Source organism: Ambystoma mexicanum, chromosome 12 (genome assembly GCF_040938575.1).
Source record: "Ambystoma mexicanum isolate Mex_15411 chromosome 12, UKY_AmexF1_1, whole genome shotgun sequence".
Classification (NCBI taxonomy): Eukaryota; Metazoa; Chordata; class Amphibia; order Caudata; family Ambystomatidae; genus Ambystoma; species Ambystoma mexicanum.
In genome coordinates this window covers 628,727,255-628,752,881 of record NC_090936.1, presented here as the reverse complement: position 1 = coordinate 628,752,881, position 25,627 = coordinate 628,727,255, and the positions used below count along the sequence as shown (strand labels likewise).

Here is a 25,627-nt window from a genome sequence, read left to right as displayed (position 1 = left end):
TAAGGGTATCCCATGGGTCTGTACACCAAACCAAAAATAGGAAGAGCTGCACTACCAGGAGTCCCACATGGACTCCTGGGCAGAAAACAATACAGAACACAAATGAAAAAGGACTACAGTGTAAGACCCTATATGGAATAAAGGCACAATAATCATATACTAATGACACGCCAGTCATGAAGTTCATTTCCCAAAGAAGTCTGGTTTATTTTCAGAGTATCTCAGTTGGCCGACCGGGTCTCAATGCCTCACGACGTGTGTTCACAGACACCGTGAGCGGAGAGCGAGCCCGAGCATTGGTAAAGCAGTAATATATATACATAACACATCATCATTGTACAGCATTATTCGGCCCGCCCAAATACGTGATATACAAGCTAGGGTTCAGTAATTGACAGTTATGCACGTAACTTCATTCAGTCTAAACATTTGGTATTTCTAGCCGAGGCTGCAGAGACAGCTTTCTGTTTTGGGGAACACGGTACACTGGCACGGGGAAGGATATCATGTTCCAGCAGGTAGACATTCTAACTAACGTTATCTATTTGCTGCGCTCATGGGCTAAGGGTCAGACAGTTCTGAAGCAGAGAAAATACGTTAGTTGCATATAATTCTTATTTAACTGCCTTCTCCAACAGCGTTTGACAGGCTGGCACCCGGGTTGCTGATTGGTCACGGCTTTTGTACAGCTTCAAGGCTTTACAGAATAAGGAAAACAATGTATTTCTGCAGGGTTTCACATTCCTGTCTACGTTAGCATTCAGAGTTCAATCTATGGCCTTGCACTGTGTGTGGGTCTGAAGCACAGGATATATTTGCAAAAAGCGTTACAGAAAAGAAAATGGTGCAATTACAAAATGGACTCCCAATGGTCACATTCAGGCCCTGTCCCTCCAATGCATTTCCAGCATCACACCAAGGGGAAAGAGCATTGACACCCTGAAACTGCATATGCCACCATTGGTTGAGGGGTGTGGCAACAATGACTGAAGCCTGACAGTCTATCAAAGACAGACACGGAAGGAATAGATTGTCAGTGGCTGAAAGTTCAGGCGTCAGAGTTGCGGTGCCCAGAGCTGTTTTGCTATTCCTCATGCTCAGAAAGAGCAAACCTTCATCAAGAAAAGAGGGAACTGAAACCCTTAAAACCTCAGAGAACTGTAAATAACATGTTGTGTACAACCTGGGAACATGCCCCAAACTGACAATTAACTAGGGAACCTGGTCTCAAGACCATGGTCTTATATTAGGCTGCGGCTCTTGCAGCTCTTTCACTTGTTTTGTATTTCCCCTGGAATTCTTCACTGTTATATGTAGGTGCACCTGTTTTGTGTTATAGCTACTCTTTGTTAGATCCTGTATACCTAACCTATACCCTTGCGTTTTGTGCAATAAGCTATATTTGAGCCCCACTGTTTTTGTTCCTAGATATTCTGCACTTCTCCTCAGCTTGTGACAGGGGGGCAGTATCAAGGATGCACCATATGGGTCTATAGCATCAGCTCTACTGTGCCAATTAATTAACAGGTGGTTTTAGCATTCACTTACTTACCTTCTGGCCTTGTGTGCTGGAACCTCCGGTTTCACATTGGACATCGTTGTTGCTTGAATTGTGTTCTGCTGAGAGGAAGACTAGAGACTCTGGATTGCTTGAAATATCTTCTTACTGTTCTACTGTGATGAAGACACAGGATGAAATGGTGATGCTTTGGTAACTTGCTGGTTACCTTCATTATGCTAAGACCTGCACAACTTTGTCACAGACCTGGAGTCCCTCCCTCCCATGTTGCAGAGTGGCTTGTCACTATGACCTTCTAGTGGCTGCGTGACACGCCAGGCTGGGAGAATAGCTCAGGGGCAACATGCTTGTCTTGGAAGCAAGACAACGCAGAACAACACAGGATTGAATCCCGGGCTCGTGCTTAGAAACTGGTCCCTGGAATTAAATGCGTTATCAAAGAACAATTATAATGATATCTTCTGGCTAATTGGATCGGGCAAATGTAGTAAAATATAAGGGGCTAGTGTGATGGATTGCTTAGATACGGTAAGGATCAGTGTAATACAATGCTGGATTAACCCTGCAACTGGCCCTCCTAATCTCAAAGAGCCCCCACTAATGAATTTCACAATTTTTCTGCTTTTTACTTGTAGCCCCACTTCACAATTTTGTTTCCGAGACATTTCTGTGGAGTTATCTGCCATTACAAGCCTGATAATTTATATCCGTTTGTGGCCTGGCCAAACCGTGAGCACTCTCCTTGTGTTCCTGCTCTGTAGCACACATCTTTGCCGCAAAAATAATGCGTATTTTCTCTCAATGTCATAATTCAAGTGCGGGGTAAAAGAGGCCATCAAAATGTCAAAAATGATGTCACCTAAAACCAGATTGCTTTACATCACAATCTGGGAGGGCAAATAGAATTATGGAACAGGACATCCAGACTCTGTACTTTGCAAGTGAACTGGCAAGGGATCAAAGAGAGCGAGCAAACACACAGGCCTGTTTCCTAGCGGCATGCACCATGTTCTATAGTCATGCAACTCACCTGGCTGCCAGTCAATAACCTTGTTGTCACATTCCCAAAAGTACTATCGGCAAGAAAGCCTGTCTCCATCTTGAATTCTTGCTCACTAAAAAGGACGTTCGTTTTATGTTTTCAATGTTAAAGATTCAAACGATTTAGCTTGTATGGCATTGCAAGTAAATGATTTTTGAAGCAGTACACGGCATGTTTAATTCAAGAACTGATATGATATGTGATTTAAAATGTGCATGTTCAGAAGTGTTTTACGCCTGCACCTGCGTAAAAATGTTGCGTTAGGGAATCATTTAACCACCTATATATTAATCTGGGGCTCAGAATAGTGCTGACACATGGAAAGAAAGAGTCTAGCCTCTGGGAGGACTGTCTGCAGGGTACGTTCTAGACAACAGAGCGTCCTGGGCAAAAACACTAGCATGCACAATATACTGGGAACCCTGCACTCTTACGCCTCGCCAACATTTTAAAATCGTTGACATATAAACACAAGCTAGTTTTATTAACTTGTAATAAAAGTATTTGAAAGTAACAAGTAGGGGTGGTAAAGTAGGCCACAATATTTCAAACAACATTGATCAAATATATATGTTTATTGCCTAAAGGCCTGATATGCTAAATTTTGCTGCTGCAAAAGTGTTTAATTCTGTTGCATAATCTCTTTTTTGCTACGATTTTGCCTCCAAATGTGTGAGTCAATAGCCCCTCGTCAACCACTTTAGACCGCAAATGATGTGTTAGTCAGATTTAAATGACTAAAACTCCTCTCAGTGAACAGCAACATCACCTGCAAACACGATCTTCAGGGCAATCCACACATGTGGAAGAAATACCGTTTGTGTATGGTAAATGCACTGCAACAAAACCCGTTTTTTTAACTATTCACAAATAATCGTTGGCCCTATCAATAACAATAGTTGAGTAAACCACGGCTAAGGCTTTTTGTGAATGGTCCACACTGTGAACTGAATTCCTTTCACAGACTGCCACTTTTGATAGCCGTGTCGCAGTAAGAATATGAGATTTGCCCAGGATGCCACACTTTGAGCTCAAATCATGTGCTTTGCCACGCAACCAATCTGCAAATTAGGTCTAGACCACATATCGTCAACATTATAGTTGGTACAGATGTGTTGGTGGGAGCCGAAATAAATCTCAGGCTGTGGATACTTAGTCAGTAGTAAATTAAAATGCATAATACATTCTCCTGCTTGTAGGCATTGTTTTACACAACATTGAGTTTGTTATACATCTCGCACATTTCTGATCACACACTAGTGACTGCCAATCACCCAATGAATCAATCCAACATTTATGTAGCGCAAGACTTTCACCATTGACACCAAGGCGATAATATACCATGGGAAAAATTAAAAGAGAATAGGCAAACAAATGGATCTTTATAAGTGCCTTAAAACAATCGAAATCCTCTGGCTTTCCCAAGAAGAGTCAGAAAGTTTAGGACCAGCCACAGAGAAGGCACGTCCGCCACAACGCTCCAGCCAGCTGATAAATTTGAACATCGAGCAGAAATTGAGAGGCAGAGCGTAAACGCCGTCCGGGACAATAAGAGAGAATGTTTTCCTGCAAGCAATAGCAGCCTCTACCATGACGTGGCCAGTGTAAAATGCATAGAGATTTGAATTGGACCTTGGATCCTATGGCAACCACTGTAATTTTCGAGGGGCTTATGAAACTGGCATACCATAAGGAATCCTGTTAACCGCTGCATTTTGCAGACCTTGCAACCTATTCAGTAGGTATGTTGGATGGGCTAAGAAAACAGCATTGCAGTAGTCGAGGCTGCCATTTATCATACCATCGGCGACCTCGGCATGAAACTGAGTAGGAATGTAAGGTCATATTTTTTTCGGCTGTTTCAGTTTTAGAAAGCCGGTACTGCAGATGGATCTCACCTGGAACTCTAATAAAAGAGATGCAGAGATCTTCACCCACAGATTTTTAACTACCATCCCGGGGGTGGGCAAAGGGCTGAGGTCTGATGGCCAGCAGTCCGGCGACCAAAGCAGTGGTGAGGCAGGAGAACCCACCACTAACACCTCTGTTTTTTCTCCATTCAACTTTAACCAGTTTTGCCGCACCCATCCAGTTGCTAACTGCTTCTGGACAGGTTTTCAGCCAGTTAGCAGCACCATCTTGTTCAAGATCCATTTGAAATAAAATCTGTGTATCGTCAGCCTAACAGAAAAACAAAAATCGAAAGAACGAATAAGTTGAGCAAGCGGCTGGACATAGATATTAAAAAGAAGAGGGGAAAGTGTAGAACTCTGAGGAACCCCGCAGGTAACAGCCCCTCGTGATGATCTCAAGGAAGACAAAGAGATAGATTGTTGGCGAGAGTCCAAGAAGGACTTAAACCATTTGAGAACCCTGCTTACGTTACCAATGCTTTGTAGTCTGGACAGAAGAATCGTGTGAGAATCGTGTGATCGATGCTATCAAAGGCGGCTGACAAGTCTAACAAAATCAGACCTGCCACCCTGCCTTGGTCCCTGATCCGAGCTGGGAGATGCAACACGGAAACCTGTATGGGTTCCGTGCCCTTGAGTGGGTAAAAACCAAGTTGCGAAGAGTCTAAAATTTGCTGGTCTTCCAGAAAAGATCGGAGCTGAGCAGCAAATACAAGCTCCAAACCTTAAAAAAAAAATTGAAGTAAGGATATCAGACAATCGAGCAGCATCCAAAGTAGGTTTCTTCAACAACGGAATAACCAATGAATGTTTCATAGTTGCAGTTGTAAAGCCGTGCAAAAGAGGCACATTTAAAGCCTCTGTGAAAATGTAATCTATTCCCTTGGTTATCAATTTAAAGCAAGAAAGGGTAACCTCATCCAAAGGGGAATCTCAATGAAGGGGGGGGGGCAATTTTAGACTCATTACGGCATTTATAGCTTCAGACGGACTGATAGGCTGAAAAAAATCAAATCTCGTTGGAGCAGAAAAGACCTCCGAAGAGAGCAGAGATGTTTGCAGCAAAGGTACTAAAGAAATTGAGCTGCTAATGTTGTCTCTAATAATCTCAATTTCTTTCACAAAGCTGTCGGATAGATCACCATTTTTGGGAAGCTGTAGCTGCTGATGGCAATTTAGGGTGAAAAAGATACTTCGCAGTTTTAAACAATTGTCTTGATGTGTTAGCAGCAGAATTAATAGTTTTTTCCCAAATACGATTGTTTAGTGGCATTTAAGTGTAAATGTTAAGAGACAAGCTCTTTTTTAAAATGAAGTTCAATACTGGACTCATAGCTGTGTATGCATTCATCTATCACGAATAGCTACCCCATTAATTTAATAAGCTCTTCTGACATACTTGGCAGACTCTGTGCTGTCGTGTTTCTTCCCTCGCCCTGTAAAACAAATAAATACAGATAAACAGGAACAGGGCTTGTAAATTAAATGTCTTTAAGCCGCAGTGCCCCATGGCTGATCATGCTCCCATATGAAGGGTTGCTGTCTTTGGATGCATTATGACAATGAGTCACTGGGCCTCATTATAAGTTTGCCGGTCGGGGACTATGGTACCGGTAAGCATGCTGGTAGCGTAGTTCCTGGACCAGCAAACTACGAGTTGTGCTTGCGGTGCCATTCTGCCTGCCAGGTCGGACCTGGCGGGCAGAAAGGCACCCGCGAGCACAGCATGTCAGATGCACCGGCACCGTTATAAACGGTGCTGGTGCATCTGACCTCCCCATTCCCATTCGGCCCTATGGGACCGAATGGGAATGGGGAGCATCTCCGACGCCCGCAAATGGACAAATACCAGGTCCGGCTGGGCCGTAATTATCCGGTAATCGCCCATTTGCAGGCGTCGGAAAAAATTGCAAGTTTGGCGGCAGCCTGCCGGTTTTACCGGCAAGGCTACCGCCAAATTTGTAAGGAGGCCCATTGTGTCTGTGTCTCGTGAAACATGGGGTAGTGAATGGGAGCGAGTTCTGCAGAGACGCATTGGAGGTGACGTCATTCGTTACAAACAAGAGCTCTGCAGAGGGGGACTCACAATCGTCAACTCTGACTTTATCCTGTCAGCTGGACCAGGATATGCACTGTTAGTCTCCAGTTGTGTTTGCCATTACAACTACAATATGTGTGAAGTGTGCAACCTCCCACAAATCCCATTCCTTCAAGTTCACATGTCAGACTTTCATTCTTTACAAAGTGGTAATATCGGTGTAATGATAGAGTGTAATCGCACCTGTGGGCAACAGCTTCACGGGAGGCCAGTTCAAATGTACTTCACAAATTCTATCTCATCTGAATTCTCCCGTGCTTCTAAAAGGCTCTGCATAGACGGGTAGCAAACAGTAGCACTCACACTCTAGCAAAACACAGAGGGCTGTGCACATAATGAAAATCCCCTTGGCTGAGATAGCTCAGCAGTTCCAGACACCAATCCCAGTCACTTAGCTCTGCATGGTAAGGTGCCTGCTGCAGAGGCCCATGTGCACCCTGCATAACCTGTAAATGAAAAGTTTACAGGTCATTTGTTTGCACTTGAGCACTAACAAGAAAAACAAATGTTTTCAGAAACAAAATCCTTTTATTTTTCCATAAAATGTTAAGGGTACAAACATGCTGAGACGCAGTTAATCATTTTAGGATGCAGAACATCTGAGCAAACGACTTCTTATATTGAGATTAGAACAATGAGACACATCACGACAAGAATGCAGTAACAAAGAACTAGAAAACCGACTCAGTAGTAAAATATAAAAATCTACAATTATAAATATAAATTTGGTCCATGGAATCACCATTGCAATATGTACAGACAGTATCCAATTGTGACTATCCTAGGCTTTGACAGCCGCCTTGAGAATGTGTAATGTTGTAGAGAGCAGTATTTTATTTACATTCTACTGCGTGGAGAGTTCGAGCAAACCCAAGACTTCCTACCAATGCTGCCATCGACGTGGACACTAAAAGCATACTCGAAAACGTGGAACCTCTTGACATCTATAAATCCGTTGTAGGGTAAAACCTGGCCGATAGGAAACTAATACTGCAAAAATATACCACAATTGAATTCTTAGAAACACGGTCATATCCATCGAGTTAGTCCAGCCGCAACACATGGATCACTAGGAAAAGGCACACATTGTTAATGATGTAAATTAGTCTCTGGGGTCACATGCAGCAACGACAACAAAAAGGATGGGAGAGATGAGACAGCAATTGGGCAGATTTTCCACATAATTTAAAAAAAACATGTTCCAAGCACTAGACTAAAGATTCTAAACTTTCTGTGGCGTTTCCGTCTGGCAAAGAGACGCCATTGCTGTCCGCGGACGATGATGGCTTCTCTTCCTGCCGGATGCTCACCAGGCTCAGCATGGCTTGGTAGAGGAACTGGTACTGCTCCTGGGGAGAGCAACCGGAAGACAAAAAACAGATTTGCTCAGCCCGCGCCTTCAAGTTGTGACAACAGCACTTTGGTGTGCGGTGCTTTTTCATCCTATCCCATCGTGTCCCAACTCATAGCACCCAACATGCACAACTTTATTTTTCCAATCGCTATTGATTAATCCTTTTCTCATGCCAACCAGAAATGTTGATCTTGTTAATAAAATACATATTCAGTGTTTTTATAATGGCTTTCACATTTAAAGTTGGCTTGTGATTGCTACAATACACACACCTACTTTATCCAGCTTGAGTACAAATGAACAGTATCTGGTCATTGCATCTAATTCCATCTAAAAAAATGTGCATCGAATGCATGTTTTTGGGGTGTAAAGGGTTAATTTTTGTTCAATAGGATTTTAAAGGGTAAAAAACAGTGGTTTGGAGGGGGATGCCCTCACCCCCCAAAAAAGAAAAAAATGCATTTGATGCACATTTTTTAGATGCAAGGAATTCGATGTAATGACCATAAACCCAAATGAACAATTTACAATTCAAGCCATTTGTATTCCAATTCTTACATTTGATCATTTAACAACATTAATTAAAATACATTTGGCAGACTGCAAAATTGAGAATTCTGTCATAATCCCTCTCAACCCACTCTTCTAGCAGGCAAGTTCCAGACAGGTGGCTTTGTTTGAAATGCCGCCTGTCAGGGGTTGCTGTATGCATTTTTCCAGCATTAAGAGAGAGAGAGGTGCAGGAACAGCTCTGAGGGGACAGGAAAGGAGTGGGGCAAGGGTAGGGTTTCCTATGTGGGGAGGGTACACAAGAGGAAATGAGTGGAGACTAGCAGAAGATCGAGACAGCAGGTGAGTCCCATGCATGCATAAGAGAAGGGTGGTCCTGGTGGAGGGGGTTGAAGGGTTTACTGCCGTGGACTGTGTGAGGTGACCCCTGCACAATAGGAGAATTTAGGGAGGTGGGGGTACGGGACCCAATTCCTTGCAGCGTCAAAACCATCCCGGGAAACAGGTCTCTGCAAATGTTGCCTGCAGGGAACATGCATGTAACCTAAAACTGTTGCTTCAGCTGTAGACCCATTCGGCTTACTCTATATACCGATCATATGTCCTATCTCCAACTTTCCCTCCCTACTAGAGCCCTACGCTCCTCTCACTCCAACTCTTTGACTATCAAATGCTTCTCTAAGCTGAGATTGGGGTCAAGGCTCTCTCCTTCGCTGGCGCTCCATCTGGAACTGCCTCCTTGTCCCTCTCAGACTTGAGCCAGGTCTCCTCAAGTTCTGGAAACTGCTCAAAATGCTGCTCTTCTCTACCTCTTTCCCTCTTTCCCTTCCCTGCTAATCACCCCACTGCCGCTTTGACTGGTGGCCTGATCCTTCTGAATCTCACAGGAATGCATGCAATTCTTTCCAGTCGATACCAGCAGACCCCCCCCCAAGGCACTGCCCTGCAGGCCCTGCTTGGCAGCTCTGCATCCCACTCGTGGTATCCGCCTGCACTTGCACTTAGCCTGAGGTTCTCCTCCCTGGCTCCCCTTAGCACATACCTCCTGCGCCCTCCACCAGCACTTTCCTACTCGTCTATTCCCCCCCCCCCCGCCTATCTCCTACACTTCTCCTCACTGGACGTGCACGGCCGAAGGCCACAAGGCCTTGTAGGACCGTGACTGTGTTTTACTGTTTTTGCCATTGTCATTTTCCCTTGTCCCCTTCCGATTTAGCCTTGTGGCGCTTTGAAACACTATGCAGTTGTATAAAGCGCCTAGCAAATGCTCAATAAAATAAATAAAAATAAAAATAAATGTGTAGGTCACACAAAATGTGATACTGTGATCCCAGCAACTATGTTGGGTTGTCCTCCGCTATGCATATAGGCTCCACATACTTCTTTCTGAAAGTTTCTGCAGATAGATTCAACCTACCTATTTGATTCACACTAATGTGCCATGCATTATTTGCTGGTATTGATCAGTTTGTGCTATTAGGTGGTGCTTGCCCCACTGATAAGCCGAAACTATTGCATTAGAGCGCAGATAGGGAGGAATGGCATATGAGGAGGGATACACAGCTTGTAGGTGTTATTTGATTATTTTCCCATCCATTGACTGCCCATGGCCATGCTAATCCCTATGGCCATTCCCACCCTGTTCCTGCCCCTCCTCGCCCAAAACATCATGGGAACTCTTTTACTCAAGCCTTACCATCAAAGTTTGCACTGCAAGTGTCTGCCATTGTATTTCAAAGCAGTTTTCTGAGAGTCAATTGGGCCTCATTATGAGGTTGCCGGTCTGGTAACAACGGTACCGGTATGCTTGTTGGTACCGTTGTTACCCGACCGGCAAACTCTGAGTTGTGCTCGCAGGTGTCTTTCATTCCACCAGGTCTTCCCTGGCGGAATGAAAGGCACCCACGAGCACAGCAAGCCTGTAGCACCGGCACCAGTATGAATGGTGCCGGTGCTACGGGCATCCTCATTCCCTTTGAGGCCTATGGGGCTCAAATGGGAATAGGGATTTACCAGCACCAGCACCCGTGAAAGGGCAATTACCGGGTCTGGCGGGGCTGGAATACCCCGGTAATGGCCCATTCGTGGGTGCCGGATTTTCATGCCGGTATGGAGGTAGCCTTGCCGGTAAAACAGGCAAGGCTACCTCCAACCTCGTAATGAGGCCCAATGACTTAACTAGAGCTGTAATCCCCTTACTGGTTTAATAAACATGCCTTCACCAGGTCTCCCTTCAGCCACTTGATTTATAAGCACTACGCATGTCCTTTCCTGAAGTTCTGTTAAAAACAAGCATTGGCAAAGCCAACAGTTTTAGCTTCTGTGTAAGTATTAAGCATTTATCAGGGGCTGCAATTATATCTTCCCCTACTCCCAGGTACTCACATCATGTTGCAGCTGCTACCATCAATGGGCAGGTAGTGGGTGGAAAACCCCATATAAAGACCTGCCTGATTATGAACATAGAGGTGTTCACCTCGTGCAGTGTTCTCTGGGAATACCGTGTCCAGTCAATACCTCAGGGTAAGGAGGCCGTATATGGCTTAGAAATCTATCAGTTCCTACCTGGACCCATTAGTTGCTGGTACAAATTGGAAAATCTACCCAGTATGTTGAACCTTTGTTTCCCCTGATGTGAAGGGGTGCGCTAGCGCATCACTGTACATATGAGAAAAGGCTTTGCTGGTAGACCTCTTTAAGTGGCGACAATGTGGTTTTCCCACAACTTTGCTAAGTAATGCACCGAGTGTCAATACTATCCGTAAAGTGCATTACAGTACGCGGTACAGTAGTGGTGTGATCTGCTAGTGTACCTAATCCTCAGCCCACTGCTCCCCAACCATATCTGTATATTGTTACCTTCTGATTTTATAAATGTGCATTATAAAACAAAGATTGCGACAACTCCCACTGACGATTCTTTGCAGAAAATGAGAGGGAGGGCTGAGGCATCCTGTACGCGTGATTGTGGGAGGGCTGAGGCATCCTGTACGCGTGATTGTGGTATTTAACCACCAGAAACTAGTGGAGAGGAGATACATTAATTTCTAATTCCCATTCTGAAGCTTCACAAAATCTTTACAAACACAGCAGCTATTGTTTCTCCTAATGCTAACTACTACAGTTGGGCGTGTTTTTTTTTAACGTAAAAGTGCATTTTTTTTCGTATATTATCTTAACGATTCAGGACTAGGGTGACCAGACGTCCCGGTTTTCCTGGGACAGTCTGGGGAAATCACCTTCCATCCCGGGGTACCGGGAGTTTTTTCATTTTAGAAACCCCGTCCGGGGTTTGCATGGTTGGGTGGCTACGGTAATTAAAATTGTAATTATTTTCCACAACGCTTACAGAATTTTTAAGTTGGAGGTTTGGCTCGAACCGCCAACCTTTCAGGCACAGGTCACAACACTTACTGACTGTGCGAGACTGACTTGGAAATCATTGTACAGCAAGCCATGTAATATCAGTCAGAGCTAACGCTTGTTTTGAATTATTATTCCAAGATTCACAGACAAAACTGCACAAATGAGATCATGTACAGTTTATAGAAAGGAGAAGTGCTGGAAATATGGTTGGACGGTGGTTGTGGGGGCGTGTTGGGGGGCGGTAATTGGTGGGCTGCGCTGGGGTAGTCCCTCTTTTATGTTGTTGGTGGTCCCGGTTTTTCCTTTTGGAAATCTGGTCACCCTATTCAGGACCCATATCTTGAGGAGACTATGTGAGATTAATGACGGTGCATCAAACTGAAGATCTTGACCAAGCCACTTTTTTTTCAACAAAACACTTACCGCATTGCAAGGTTGCCAAGCAACGTTTTCAGACACTTTCACTTGAGAGTATTTTCCACATCGCATTGATACAGCGCTTAATCTCCAGTGGTTTTTGCAACTGTGACCATCACGTGCACATAGTTCCCATTTACTTACAGCGTCTGTGAATACTCCGGGCCTCATCAGGTTAATCATCTTGGCCACCTGATAGACATCCATTGAACTTTCTGTCTCCAGCTGCTGCATGAGTGTGGTCAGCGCGCAGAAGGTTCCTGCCGTCACACCGCCAAGCCTTTAAACAACAAACATAATATTAATGCGCACTCTGGTGTGAATAGTGTGAATAGTAGACAACATGTTTGCTTATTGTGAGCTCTTGTTATGCTCCATCTTTGCTTACAATGACTTCATGCACTCTAGTTGTGCTCACCATTAGGAACCTCCGTGCTAGCCAGTTGCCCCACCCCACCCCAGTGTCATAATCAAATAAAAATAAAATGTCTGCCATGGTATCATGGTGAAATTAATACCACGCCCTTCCCCAATTTGAAGATATAGCCCCTTTTACTTTGTAGTGCTGCACTGCCAACTCCAAGATGGCTGACAGACCCCTCGGTACAATCGACAAAAGGATTCCTCCAAATCGCGTGTAAACATGAATGATATTTTAGGGGGTGTGGGGAGAGTGTATAGCATTTGGTTTATTGGAGCTGTAGAGCATGCACTTCATCACTTTATTTTTTATAGTGGGTGGGGGGGGGGTTGCATAGGCTTTGTAAAGAAAAGTGTTTAATCCTACCACAGTACAGTTGCTGTGATCTAGATATGTTTATGTTTTTAAAAATACCAGAAAGTGATAAAGAAATGTTCATCAGTCTGCAGCTCCATTGTTCTATCCAGGACACAAACAGTCCCTAAAAATACCCAAAATATGAAAAGATCTGGAGACCTCGCTTTTAAGTGCTCTGCGCCTACCAGGAGCGTGCTCTTGGCAACAGGACGTTTCTTTCATAGGCATGACCAATGGAAAAGGTTGACCCTGCGACAGGCACAGTGAGCTCTGTCTATACTACCCATTGAGAAGCTCTAGGACAGATCTGGTTGAGGGACTCTTGGGGTCTTACCAAGCGCATCCTGACAGGAACCTATAATTCTCCATTTAATTGCACTCAATATTTCTTCGCTATCAATGTGCAACTTGTCTGAGGCAATTTAGCTATCAAGCACTACACTCAATAAAACTCGAGACACAGGCGAGTACAATGTATTCATGCTTCCAGACCAGAGCAGAATCGCCATAGTATAGGAAGATCAATACTGTTTGTGGAAGGAGGTTGCCGGGGTAAATGCAAAGCGTTTCTCCCGGGGGTTATTTTGGGCGCTGCACACGCCAACGAGATGGTCTGCGCGCAGCGCGCCCCGAGTGGTATTTAAGGAGGCAGGGAAGGTTCGGGAGCAGGCGACGGTTAGGACGAGCGTTTGTCCTGGTCGCCTGCTCTCGAGCCTTCCCTGCATTCTGGGCCTGCTAGGGTGTTAGCTGAGGTGAGAGGTTTGGGAAGATAGCCGTTAGTGGGGGCGGGCAGAAATAGTGCTAGGTTACGTTAGCTATATATATTAAAAAAAGGTTAATTACTAAAGTAGTTGGGGGGTACTGTAGATAAGGTACCCCCCCTTCCGTGGGTTTCTGGGCATCTCTGTAGGGTATTGCTGCCGGGTCAGGTGGGGGGCCCCGGTGTGGGTGAGAGGGCTCCGGCAGGGGCTGCGTCCTCTCGGCAGCGAGGGGTGGCGGTTTTTACATTTTGGGGAGCGGGCATCCGGGGGTGGTTGGGGGGCCTTTCAGGCCATCAAGGTGTCAGTTGTTGGGTGGTGTGGGGAGAGGGATCCATTGTGGCTCGGGCGGACGAGCGCTGGGGACTGGCACCTCGTAGCAGCGCGGTCCCAGGGACTTGCCAGAGGTGGCAGTTTTAGCCCTTAAAGGGGCCGCGCCATTGTTGTTTTAGAGTGCGATCGGTGGAGCGGCAGCCTTTCAGTGCAGGGGCTTGCTGGTGCGGTGCTGGCGGTGCGCCGTTAGGGGGTGGTAAGGTCTCCAGTATTAGTTGCAGTGTGGGGGCAGCCACTGGATTTAAGGGGCATATCAGCATTAAATAGCCAGTGGTGCAGGCTGGTTTGACAAGGGGCATTTTGAGGAAAATTTTGCAGGTAGGCAGGGCTTTAAAAAAACAACAAGAAAAAACTAAATTAGAAAGTAAATAATTATAATAGTACAGGAATATATCCTTAAGGAAGGGAAATAAATGCATAAATAAATATTAAGTATAGGGGAGAAATACAGACCAAGAATTTTAGATAAATCATATACAGAATTTTGGGGGATTAGTATTTAAACGGTAGCCAGTTGCGGTGGCCTATAGCAGTAGCTGGCTTCAGGGATTGAGGGCAATTGTGGTGTTTAGTTGGCCTGGGGTCATTGGTCCAGGCTTACAGCAGGAGGTCGGGCAGTGTGCTGGGGGAGGGGTGGCTCGGGGGCTTTGCTAGCAGCTTTAGTTTGGCAGGGAGGTGCACAGGCGGAGCAGGTTGGTGGGGGAAGGGGAAGAGTTATAATTATTAATAAAGCATAATTAAAAATTTAGTAGGCAGGTTCCTGTATTAAGAGTATACCAGTTAAGTGATACCACCCCCCCAGCCTCATTTAAGCTTGGTTGGATAACTTCAATGGGGCCATTGACGGTTTATTATTGGCACTAGGCTTCTTATGAGTTGCGCATAGAAGCTTAGTTGCTTAGCGTTTTAAGGGGGGAAAGGCTCGGGGCTAGGCAGGTGGTTCAGCGGAACGTTGCACAATTGTGCAGTTGCACTGCTTAAGCAGGATGGTGTGGCAGGGAGCAAAGCAGAAGGGACTGGTGGATGCTAAGGTCCTGAGGGAAGCATTAGAGATCAATTAGCAGGGCATCCAAATCCCAGCTTGAGGGGGCTGTGGGGGAGCTTACGGGTGAAGGGGAGGATGCTGGAGGAAGGCCGCAGTGGAGAGCAGCGGCAGATGGGGCTCTTATGGCAGTGGTAGCATGTAGCCCTGCAGCTGGTAGAGGGGAGGTCTGGGAGTCGAGGGGCAGGAAGACGAGGAGGGAGATTGTCAGGAGAACGTTCATGGAGGGAGTGCATTTAGGATAGGGGTCAGGAAAGGGTTTGGGGAAAATGACCAGGTGGAGGAAGGGGATGTTAGGGATTTGTGGAAAGGTGCAGGGAGGGTGGTGGGTGAGGGATATGGTGACGGGGTGCAGAGAGGAGCAACAGGGCAGAGGGGCAAGGGAGGAAAATACCTGCAGAAGTGTGCAGGTGGGAAGAGGAGAGAACGGTCCCTTTCGATTAGTGAGGTAAGGGAGCAGCGCGGAACGGCCCCCCCCGACTAGGAGGATTTTGGGCGGAGGGCATGGAGCGGCCCCTGATATTTCAGAGGTTGAATATGGAGAGGGTTTAAGAATGTCCCCTTCTCAAAATTGGCGAGGACATTCTAGAGGGCACAGCACGGCCCCTAGTGAGGAAGACCACAGGGTGGAGGAGAGGACCCCTCGTCCGAGTGAAGAGGACCAAGAAGGAGTTTCTGCGGCCCTGCCAAGAAGTCGTCGACGGAGTGGCGGGGCGGACGCCCCGGGCTCACAAGAGGAGGATCTGCCCAGCCCGAGCATGCGCTCGCAACAACAATGGTATCAATTGGGTGATGATGAAGGGATGGAAGAATATGTGGGGCAGTGGGAGGATGAAGGGTACAGTGCTGTAAGGAGGAGGGGGAGGGCGAGAAGGGGCCTAAGATAGGAAGGGGAAAGACAGGACCAAGGGGGCTGGGGGGAAAGGGGTTGGGGGGATAACTGGCTGGGGGAGACTGCTGACATGTTTTGTTCCGGCAGGAGGAGCCCAGTGAGGAAGGAGAGGAGGAGCAAGGGAGTGGAGGCCAGGCTGTAAACGGGCGATGGCAGGGCAGAAAGAGGTGAGCGGGAAGAGGACTGGTCAGCGGCATGGAAGAGAGGGGACAAGAGGATGGGATCAATAAGGGAGGGGTCAGGGTTGCAAGGAGTGAGGAGAGAGTTTAGTGTAGAGGCTATTGGAGCCTTGGTTGGGGAGAAGGAGATTTGCTCGGTGGAGGTGCAGACAGAGAAGGTGATGGAGCCCTTGGCGCCCGAGGTACAGGTTCCAAAGGAGAAAGAGGTAGAGGTGAAGGGCAAGGAGAAAAAGCTACCATACATGGGCATTACGAAACCTTTGGGAGCACGTTTATTAACAACAACAAAGGATAAGATATGGGCAGGGGAATTTGTGGATGTGTTTAAACTGCTTCACAGGGAAGTGAGAGCCAGAGAGGGTTCTAGAGAGGACAGGGAGCTGGCCTCACGTCCAAAGGTGCCGGTGACCATTGAGAATTGGACATCGGCTTTTATTGTCTGTGTAAGTGTCTATTGTGAGAACTTTCCAGAGCGATGTGTGGCTCTGTTGAAGTACATGGACGTGATTAGAATGCATTCACGAGCTTCGGGGGCTTTGCGTGGGTGCGTTATGACAAGGAGTTAAGAGTAAGGCGGAGGACAGTCAGGCGGTTTGGGGGCGAGATAGATATGGATCTCTGGTTGCAATGGATGGCGCCGACGAGGCCAGCTCCAACGGTACACATGGCAAGCGGCTTACCCGTGCCTTACCGGCTCTTTCTTGGTCACCCCGCCCAGGAAGGGGTGGGGGAGGAGACAGAGGTCAGCCCTCAGCAGCATGTTGGGCTTTCAATAAAGAAGGGTGTACGAGGATAATGTGCAAATTTAAACACGAGTGCAGCAGGTGTGCGGGTCAGCATCCGATTGCACACTGTTTTCAGGCAGGGTACAGAGGGAAAGGGTGAGGAGCGGGGCAAGGAAGTGGGGGGAAGGATCGTATGCCAGTTAAAGTGGGGGGGTTCCTGTAGGTGGGGCATCAGTTTATTGGAAAAGGAGGGGGGTTGTAAAGTTTGGGCAGAGGTTTTGGGGGCGATCCCAAGGGTGGAGGAGAGGGGTGCAGAGAAAGATGCTTAAGTAGGGTGGGGGAGGGCCGCAGGGGGGATGTAACGGTGAAAAATGTTAAGGGGTGGTAGCCGTCAATGGGAGGGCGTAGAAGAGGGTGGCAAAGCCCTCACGCTTCCCGTACGACAAGGTGAGCAAGCTTTGGGGGGACGTGAGAGGGTTCTAGCCACACAGCGTCAATACGGAGAGACTCACAGAAGTTAAGAGGATATCGCAACTTCGAGCATACGGTAGTAGCCCCGGTTTGCAGGAGGGGCCGGAGACAGGGCATATGGTAGGGCGGGAATTGAGTATGAACAGCACGGGAGGAAATGGCTTGTTTGGCCCTTGGTGCAGTTGGGGGAATGAGGAGAGGTGACTCATGGACGGGGGTGCAGGAGCGCCCCTGGTGCAGCCGGGGGAACTAATGAGATTTGACTGCATGGACGGGGGTGCAGGAGGGCCACTGGTGCAGGGTGGGCAACACGGAGCAATAGTAGGAAGGTGATTGAGGGTGGGGGTCAAGGATGAATAGGAGGGTAATAGTATAGAGGAGAAAAGGGGTCTAAGTGGGGGTAGATGCATTGTTTAAAGGAGGGGTATTAAAGGTGCAAATTATAGGGGGACAGATAGGAAAGGACCAGGGGGTGTTTCAATAGTGGGAATAAGGAGGTGGTCAGGTGAGGATGGGGTGTCTGAGGAAGGTGTTGGTAGCGGTGAGGGAAAAGGTGTAGGACTTTGGAACTCATTTGTTTAGGATGGGTGCGGCATCTGAAGGTGGTCGGTTGGGCTCATCCTTGAAAAGTTTGGGACAGTGGAGGTGTGTGAGGTACAAAAGGTGTATTAGGGACTTGGGTAAAGGGGCTGTTTGGAATTTGGCCAGGGGTATAGGGGAGGGCTGAATGTGGTGGGGTGGTCGTGACTGGAAAGTGACATTGTAATTTCCTTTTCAGATGCTGCACGGAGGACGGGGGAGATGCTGCAGAGTTGGATTGTGAGCAACTCCATTGTTAAGTGGGCGGGGAAGGAGGAGGAGAAAAGGGTTTTTGGCACACAATTGGGGTGCAGCTACAAAGTGGCAATGGTAAGAGGGTCAGGTTTAGGGGGGCTTTGCTGGGATCAGCTGCTGCCTATGTTGGCGGGGTTGAAGGAGTGCTATGGCTATCCAGAGGGGTGAGTATTCATGCAAGGGAGAATGACCTGGTAAGAGACACATGTGTGGCTCTGCTGAGAAAATGAAAAGGGAGTTGGTATGGGTCCGGGAAATGTAGCCCACAGCAGGTGTAGTCTGGACTCTACTGTTGCCGTGGAGAATTTGGAGGGGAGTGAGAAGCGAGGGAGCAATAGAGCGGGCAATGAAGGTAATAAATAGAGAGATGGTGAAATTTTGTGCCTTGGCGGTGGTGAAGGTTTTGGACCACAAAGAAATAGTGTATGAGGGTTTCAAGATTTTCAGGGAGGATGGCGTTCACCTGTCAATTTACGGGAACAGTTATTACCTTTCGGATTTTACTGTGGAGGTGCAAGAGTTAATAAGGAGTTGGAAGTAGACGGATGTGGAAGGGGTGGGGCAGAAAGAACGCTACGGTCGAGGGTTTTTCTGTTGCCATGAGCATGGCCCCTTTAGATGAGTGGGGAGTGAAGAACAATGGGGGAATAGCGCGGGAAAAGATGTGGGTGGTGCTGTGTGCACGACCGGGCTACCTCGGGGTAACAGGTATTGAAGATGGAGGGGCATGGCCCCGTGGAGAAAGCGGGACACCTTGAGAAGATGGTAAGGAGACGGTAGAGACCAAGGGATATGTAGGGAGGAAGTGGAACTAATTAATTATTTAATTGTTGGGGGAAATGAAAGTGTTGAATTATTAAATTGGTTGTTAAAACATTTTGTTTTAGTCTGTAAGGCCAGGGAGCCAGGTCAGCGGTTATTTGTGAGCTTTGGCCTGTCACATTAAAGCGACCTTTTCCACTACAAGCGAGTATGGGTGTTTTTGTGCAGTAAGCCCAAAGGGGGGCCCCAGGGAATGCAAAGTATTTTCCCCTGGGGTTATTTTGGGTGCTGCACAAAAGCCAAAGAGATGGCCTGCGTGCAGCGCGCCCCCAGGGGTATTTAAGGGGGCAGGGAAGGTTCAGGAGCAGGGGACGGTTAGGACGAGCATTTGTCCCTGCCCACCTTCCCTCTTTTTCTAGGTTGGCAAGGGTTCAAATTTCAGGGGAGGAGGGGGTTTTTAATTAAGAATTTTTGGTTGGTTTTCCACCACAACAGGTTCATGGGTTGTATGCTTAGAGTTCCAGGGCCGTAAGGGGTTTTGTCGGCAGTTTTCTTGTGACAGGGTGGGGCATTAGTTGGAGAAGTTGTGATGTAAAGTTGTCATTGCTGATGTGGCAGGTCAGCCTAGGTGCAGGTCATAGGAAGAAGGAGTTTGGGATAGAGAGGAGTTCTAGGGCATTGAGGTTGTCGGTTGCTGGGGGCATGGCCCTTTTAGATGAGGGGAGAGTGAAGCACAATGGGGGAATAGCATGGGAAATGATAGGGGTGGTGCTGTGTGCACAAACGGGCTACCCCGGGGGGAACAGGTATTGAAGATGGAGGGGCATGGCCCCGGGGAGAAACCAGGACGCCTTGAGAAGATGTTAAGGAGATGGTAGGAACCAAGGGATAGGTAGGGAGGAAGTGGAACTAATTAATTATTTGATTGTTGGGGGAAATTACAGTGTTGAATTATTAAATTGGTTGTTAAAACATTTTGTGTTAGTCTGTAAGGCCAGGGAGCCAGATTAGTGGTTATTTGTGAGCTTTGGCCTGTCACATTAAAACAACCTTTTCCACTACAAGCGAGTGTGGGTGTTTTTGGGCAATAAGCCCAAAAGAGCTAGGGTGGGTCCAGTTAGCAGCAGGTTAAACTTACTTTACACAAGCCATTTCATTGCTAAAACTTCAGGAATATGCTTAAAAATTACTCAATCCCTCCATGAGGTTTAAAAGCACATTGGCCTTAATTACAAGAAGGCAATAATTACTTGGGGATGGGTCGTACTGGCTGGTATTGGCCTGCTAGACCAAAGTGATAGACCAAGCGAAACAAAATCCATTACCAAAGCCTCAGTTACGTCGCCAATGTGATTATTGACCTCATTTGCAGCCAGGAGGAAGACTAACACTTTTTTTTATTAAAAAAACTTCAAAATAAAATGGCTGCTGTGGAAATAGAAAACGCCTTTCAGGAAGAGCTCCTTTTCTACTTCCATGGTGGCACAAACAGGAAGGAACAGAGGATTTAATACATTTTATTTAAAGCCGCGGGGTAACCTGGGAGCGGGGTAGTGAAAAAGTGCAGCCAATAGCTTGCTCAGAGTGCAGGCATAAGCTGGTAGATTCAGCTTGTGTACCGAGTAACTAGATTCGGTACCGCCCCCAGACAAGGTGCTATGCAATATTAGATCCGTTTCGCTGTCTACACTGACCACAATGGCCCTCATACAGACTCTCTGCACCTGGTGATCATGGACACTGCATAGCTCCCAGGGCACACTCTCTCACCGCCAATGTTGGCATTTAGAGCTTTGTCACAAAACTGACCGGTGTTGGAAATATGACACTCCCTTTCAATGCCAAGGACAGGCTGGTGAAGTTCATCAAAGAAATGACTTGTTTCCAGCTGCGAGACTAGGGCAGGTTAGAATTGAGCCACTGCACTCAGAGATGATCATTGGCCCTGGCAAACCACAGGTTCTATAAATCCATGGTGCTTCTGCAGGTGAGGTGCACACGCATTGGTGGACTGTCACCTATGCTGTAGTTCTTCTATGTTTTATGAAATGTGCTGTTCGCAGTACTCCTTATGCTGTGTTTCACGGCACCATCATTCTGTAGGGGTTTCCTTTCCGGAGCAGTGTGGGTCTTGCATCTCCAGAATCATCTTCTTTTTTTGAAACTCACCTACTTTTTCTTTCTGCCCAATGTAATGTGTCCACAATGGCCTGTACTTGTGTCTGCCCTTTAAGTAATGCCTGGCAATTCAACTGGGAATGCATCAACACTTCTCTTATTTTTGGGAAGTAGCATTGATTTAAATTCAACCACTTCCAGCAATCTCTCCCAGTTTGCCATCTGTCACATTAGCACACTACGAACTGGCTTTGACTGGGTAAAACATCTCCCTCTCCTGTTACCGGTTAACATAGTACTGGGCTCCATGATTAAGTACTGTAGAAGGGTTTTCTGAGACATACAGCGTCATTACCATCCCCCATCCCATTATCCTCATCATGTTTCCACAGTTAAATAACTGTAAACATTTGCATATCGCTGCATATGCTTCAATTGTCAGTCCCTTATGTCGCCTCTAAAATATCCTTCTTCCCTCCTTAACCACATGGTATGTGTTCATCAATATTATAATGCACTTTATTTGCAAAGTGACCATAAATTGGAATATCCTACCTCGTGTTTTTCCATATACATGTTAGCCCTTTGCACCATCTGTTGATCAATCTGGGAGTCATCTTCCACTTACCCGGATCTCATAATGATAATACTGACTGTATCCAGGACACGGTTCAAGTCATTGTGGGCTGTATCTGATCTAATCGGTTCGGTCTTGACCAAGCAAAAACAGAAACCTTGTTTATCCCATCTACTCATCTTCTTCATTAAGAGCTTCCCAGGTTGGTTGATGTTGCAGAATCCAGCTTTATTCAATTCCTCAGCCAAGTAAAATCCCTTGGAGTGATTGTTGACTTCTCCCTCCCCTTAGCTCCACAAACCAGTAGGCTAAGCAGTTCCACTCACTAAGATCTAATGATTTTAAGACACATTAGACCTTTCATATCGGAAGGGGACTGTGGAACTCTAGCTCAAACTGTTAAAAACTTCCTTTATGCAGGTTTAACCAGACAGTCTATTCAACGGGTCCATATTCTACAAAACATTGCAGCTTGCTTCATTAGAAATAGTAGTAAACGTGCATATATGTCTCCAGTTTTGAAAAGGCTTCATTAGCTCCTGATTCAAACAAAGATTATGTTTAAACTCTTGACCATAATTCACAAGACTCTTTATAGCAATGCTCCTGAATACACGGCATGATGGTTTGTTTGGCATCGTTCTGGCAGACCCCTTAGATCATCACTTCATCTCTCTTGGTGTTCCTAGGTTTAATGGATCCAAGGCATATGGACGATCCAATACAATCGTTGACATTAAACTTTGGAACAATCTCCCATGAAACATAAGGAAAATACCAGGTCACCTTGATTCTGGAAAGAGATTGAAAACTCTATTGTTTTTACTATGTTGGACTGCCCAGGTATTCTACTATTGATGCTTTCAGTCTAGCGCTGAGAAATCGTATGGTTGCAGCACCTGTTTTTGCTGCTCAAATCCAAATCCAAATGTGGTATCTCGTGTACAGTGATTCTGGTACATGCACTGTTTTCTCTCAATTAAATAAACACAAAATCCATATGCCAACCACGCACTTCGGCCCACCTGTCCACAAGCAGCACATCTACCGACACTGGAGGATAGCCCAGGAGCAAAGCACTCGCCTTGGAAGCAAGACGACACAGAGCAACACAGGTTTGTGTCATGGAAGGATAGGCCAGGGGCAATGCGTTTGCCTTGGAAGCAAGACGATGTGGAGCAACACAGGTTCGGTCCCCGGGTCCACGCTTAGAAACTTCTGGGTATTAAGGGTGTTATAATTAAAAAATTGCAATCACCATTTTATTAAACTGACTCCTACTACTTGCAGAGTATTTGTTGTTTGGAGCAGTGTTGTAATATAGTCAATGGGCGGATGCACAAGAAAGCTGTGACCTTTGTGTTGGGAAAGCAGTCCCAGTTCTGTATTTTTGGTGAAATTGTTTCTCACGATGGGGTGGAACTGGAATATCTCAGAGACAATTCTGAAAGAAAAAAACGTCTTTATCTATTAAAGAAAGATCACAGGGCAGTAAAAGCATCCAGTGTCTGCACAGGAAGGTGGGCAACTAAGTCCTCCATTTCCTTTTTCTATGTCCAAAATGCAATGGCAGAACACACTGTTGGAAAGTGAATATCTCGTGAAATGTCCTTTACAAATGTCGATATTGTTTGTCTTTAGAAGCCATGTTTATAGAGGTTGAAAGAAGCGACTGTGAAACTTGATCACCAAAAAGTCCCCTCACCTCACTCCTTTATCTTTTTTCTTTTTTCTATAGCTTTCATTTTTTGCAGGTTTTACATGATTAGAATTTTGTAGTTACATTTTTCTTTTTTTCTTTTTCTGTTTAGATTATGTTTTAACATCAGGGGAAATTACGGCCTGGATTATAGAGGTAAATAAATAAAGTCAGAATAACCTTTAGTGAAGTGGCATTGCTCCGGTCTCAGACACTCCTGTGGAGGTTAATGTCCGCTGACCATTGCGTTGGAAAGCAGCAAAGCCATCCCTTCCAGAGGTCTGCATCCTTTGGCTTTCCAGATGTTATGGAGTAAATACCGTGTAACTGTGGGTTGCCAGGGTCGAACTGGGGCATAAAATTACAGCAGGCACCAGCGAAAAAGTGACCCACATTTGCAAATGGAATTCATATCTTTAGTGACACTGTTTGAATAGTACCCAAAGGGGAGTTTTTTTTTGACAAAAGGTGATGCAAATTCTGCATTTTAAAGAATATTTATTCAACAACACGGGTCAAAACTATTAGCCGCATATTGAAGTAACTCATCAAACTGGCCCACATTTGCCAAAAAAGTGGCCCACTTTGACCCGAAAAACTGCCCACCCAAACATTTTGCGTTTTTCGGTTCGACTATGAACCTAATGCCCTGTAGGCCAGTCCGAGCCTGCAGGTTGCAGACTCCTGACACTCCAATCTATGCGCTTTGGTGTATAAGCAACCACAATGACACACAACACACTGGCTCAGACTAGTCAGGGCAGTCCCTGTCCCTGGCCCACTTCCAGGTTGCAATCCCATCCTTCCCGCCAAAAAACTGCTTTATTGTCCTTTCTCTTTTGCATGCATACAAGCTTTTGTTCTCAGAAAAATAGGCATGCGCGTTTACGTTTTTCTAATATGTAGAGTTCTGGTAACTTTAGCAACAGTAGTCAAAGGGACTTCTCTGGGGGTGGACACTGTGACATTAACAGTGCACTTGCTTTTTCAAATCTTGAAATTAACATCTGTGCTGTTTTTTTCTTCTGTTTAGTTGCTTTGGAAGTGCATTGGCCCATACAATGCCTTTGTGTAGAGTGCATTTGTAAACCATATGTGTTCTTTCTTTTTTTTGTTTCCATTAACTTCCTATGGAGGGGTTTAATGAAAGGGTAGGTGGGGGTTTGGTGGATGGATGGATGGATAGATGGATGGATGGATGGATCGATTGATTAATGGGTGAGTATATATTTACCTGTGTGGCTCGGTTAGTTGACGGATAGATGAGGGATGGGTAATTTGGTGTGTGCATGTGTGAATGGGTTGTAGTGTGGGATTGACTGTTTATGAGTATAGGTAGGTGGGTAGATGATTAGATGGGTGAATTTGAATGTGCTTGTGTGATTCTGTAAATGAGTGGGCAAATAGTAGAGTTTGTATATCTAGCTGTGTGGTTTGGTTAGTGGTCCGAGGGATGATGTTGTTGTCCAATTACACACTGAACTGCAGTGTGACTGCAGAGTGTGTAAACCAAATATCCAAAAGATCTGTTAGAAAACTATAATGCTCTAGATCCAGACCTAGAAAGTCTGCAGCTACATTGAGGTGCATGGAACGGAGACAATTAGAGGCTAGATTTAAAAGACCGTCTTGTTTATATGGTGTGATTTTCCACGCGCTCCTTTTTTTGCTGTCAAAATAGGGTGTCTCTTAAATTACGGCTTCTTGACGGCCAACTTTCCACAACAAAGACTACTGGCACTGAAGACGACTACAGGTGAGACTGATGACGCTCAATCACATGCATACTTAGCACGGGAACAAAATGGCCTCCGTGTAGCCCTGTAATGCAACAGTGAAATGCTTACTCGTCATGTACGATTACTGGCCCATCTCTACTGTTGGCTTCTTCTGCGATGACTCTTAAAAGTTCAAATGTTTTACTGATAGGACTATCAGGGTTTGGCCACCTGGGACACTGGAAATGTCTAACTTCAAGTACATAATCATCCTGTGAACAAAATAAAAAGTGTATTTCAATCTAAATTGCTCTTTTTTTATGAGTTACAGAACAGTACATTTCATTAAACATCGGCATGCAGTTTTACAGGTTGCTCAAATATATATTCACTTGGTAATTTCAGAGAAAGCACACGACTTAATATGATTTTACAGAGACACATGTTCTTATTAACTTTACAGTAGACAGGCAAGTTATCATGCATTACACAGTGTTTGAACCGCCTTAGCACTGTACACAG

At 45.9% G+C, this 25,627-nt stretch overlaps 1 protein-coding gene across 8 annotated transcripts in view; it reads right to left on the bottom strand.

Annotated features, from left to right (window-relative positions):
* Positions 1-7,080: 7,080 nt before the first annotated feature.
* PTPRZ1 (protein tyrosine phosphatase receptor type Z1) overlaps positions 7,081-25,627 on the bottom strand; it is a 949,709-nt gene continuing 931,162 nt past the window's right edge. For all 8 annotated transcript variants that reach the window (XM_069629084.1, XM_069629085.1, XM_069629086.1 and 5 more), the window contains 3 exons: positions 25,235-25,377; positions 12,364-12,499; positions 7,081-7,921 (listed from right to left, as the gene is read on the bottom strand). In XM_069629084.1, coding sequence (XP_069485185.1) covers positions 7,781-7,921; positions 12,364-12,499; positions 25,235-25,377 — 420 coding nt within the window. In that variant the 3' untranslated portion in view covers positions 7,081-7,780. The remainder of the gene's footprint in view (positions 7,922-12,363; positions 12,500-25,234; positions 25,378-25,627) is intronic.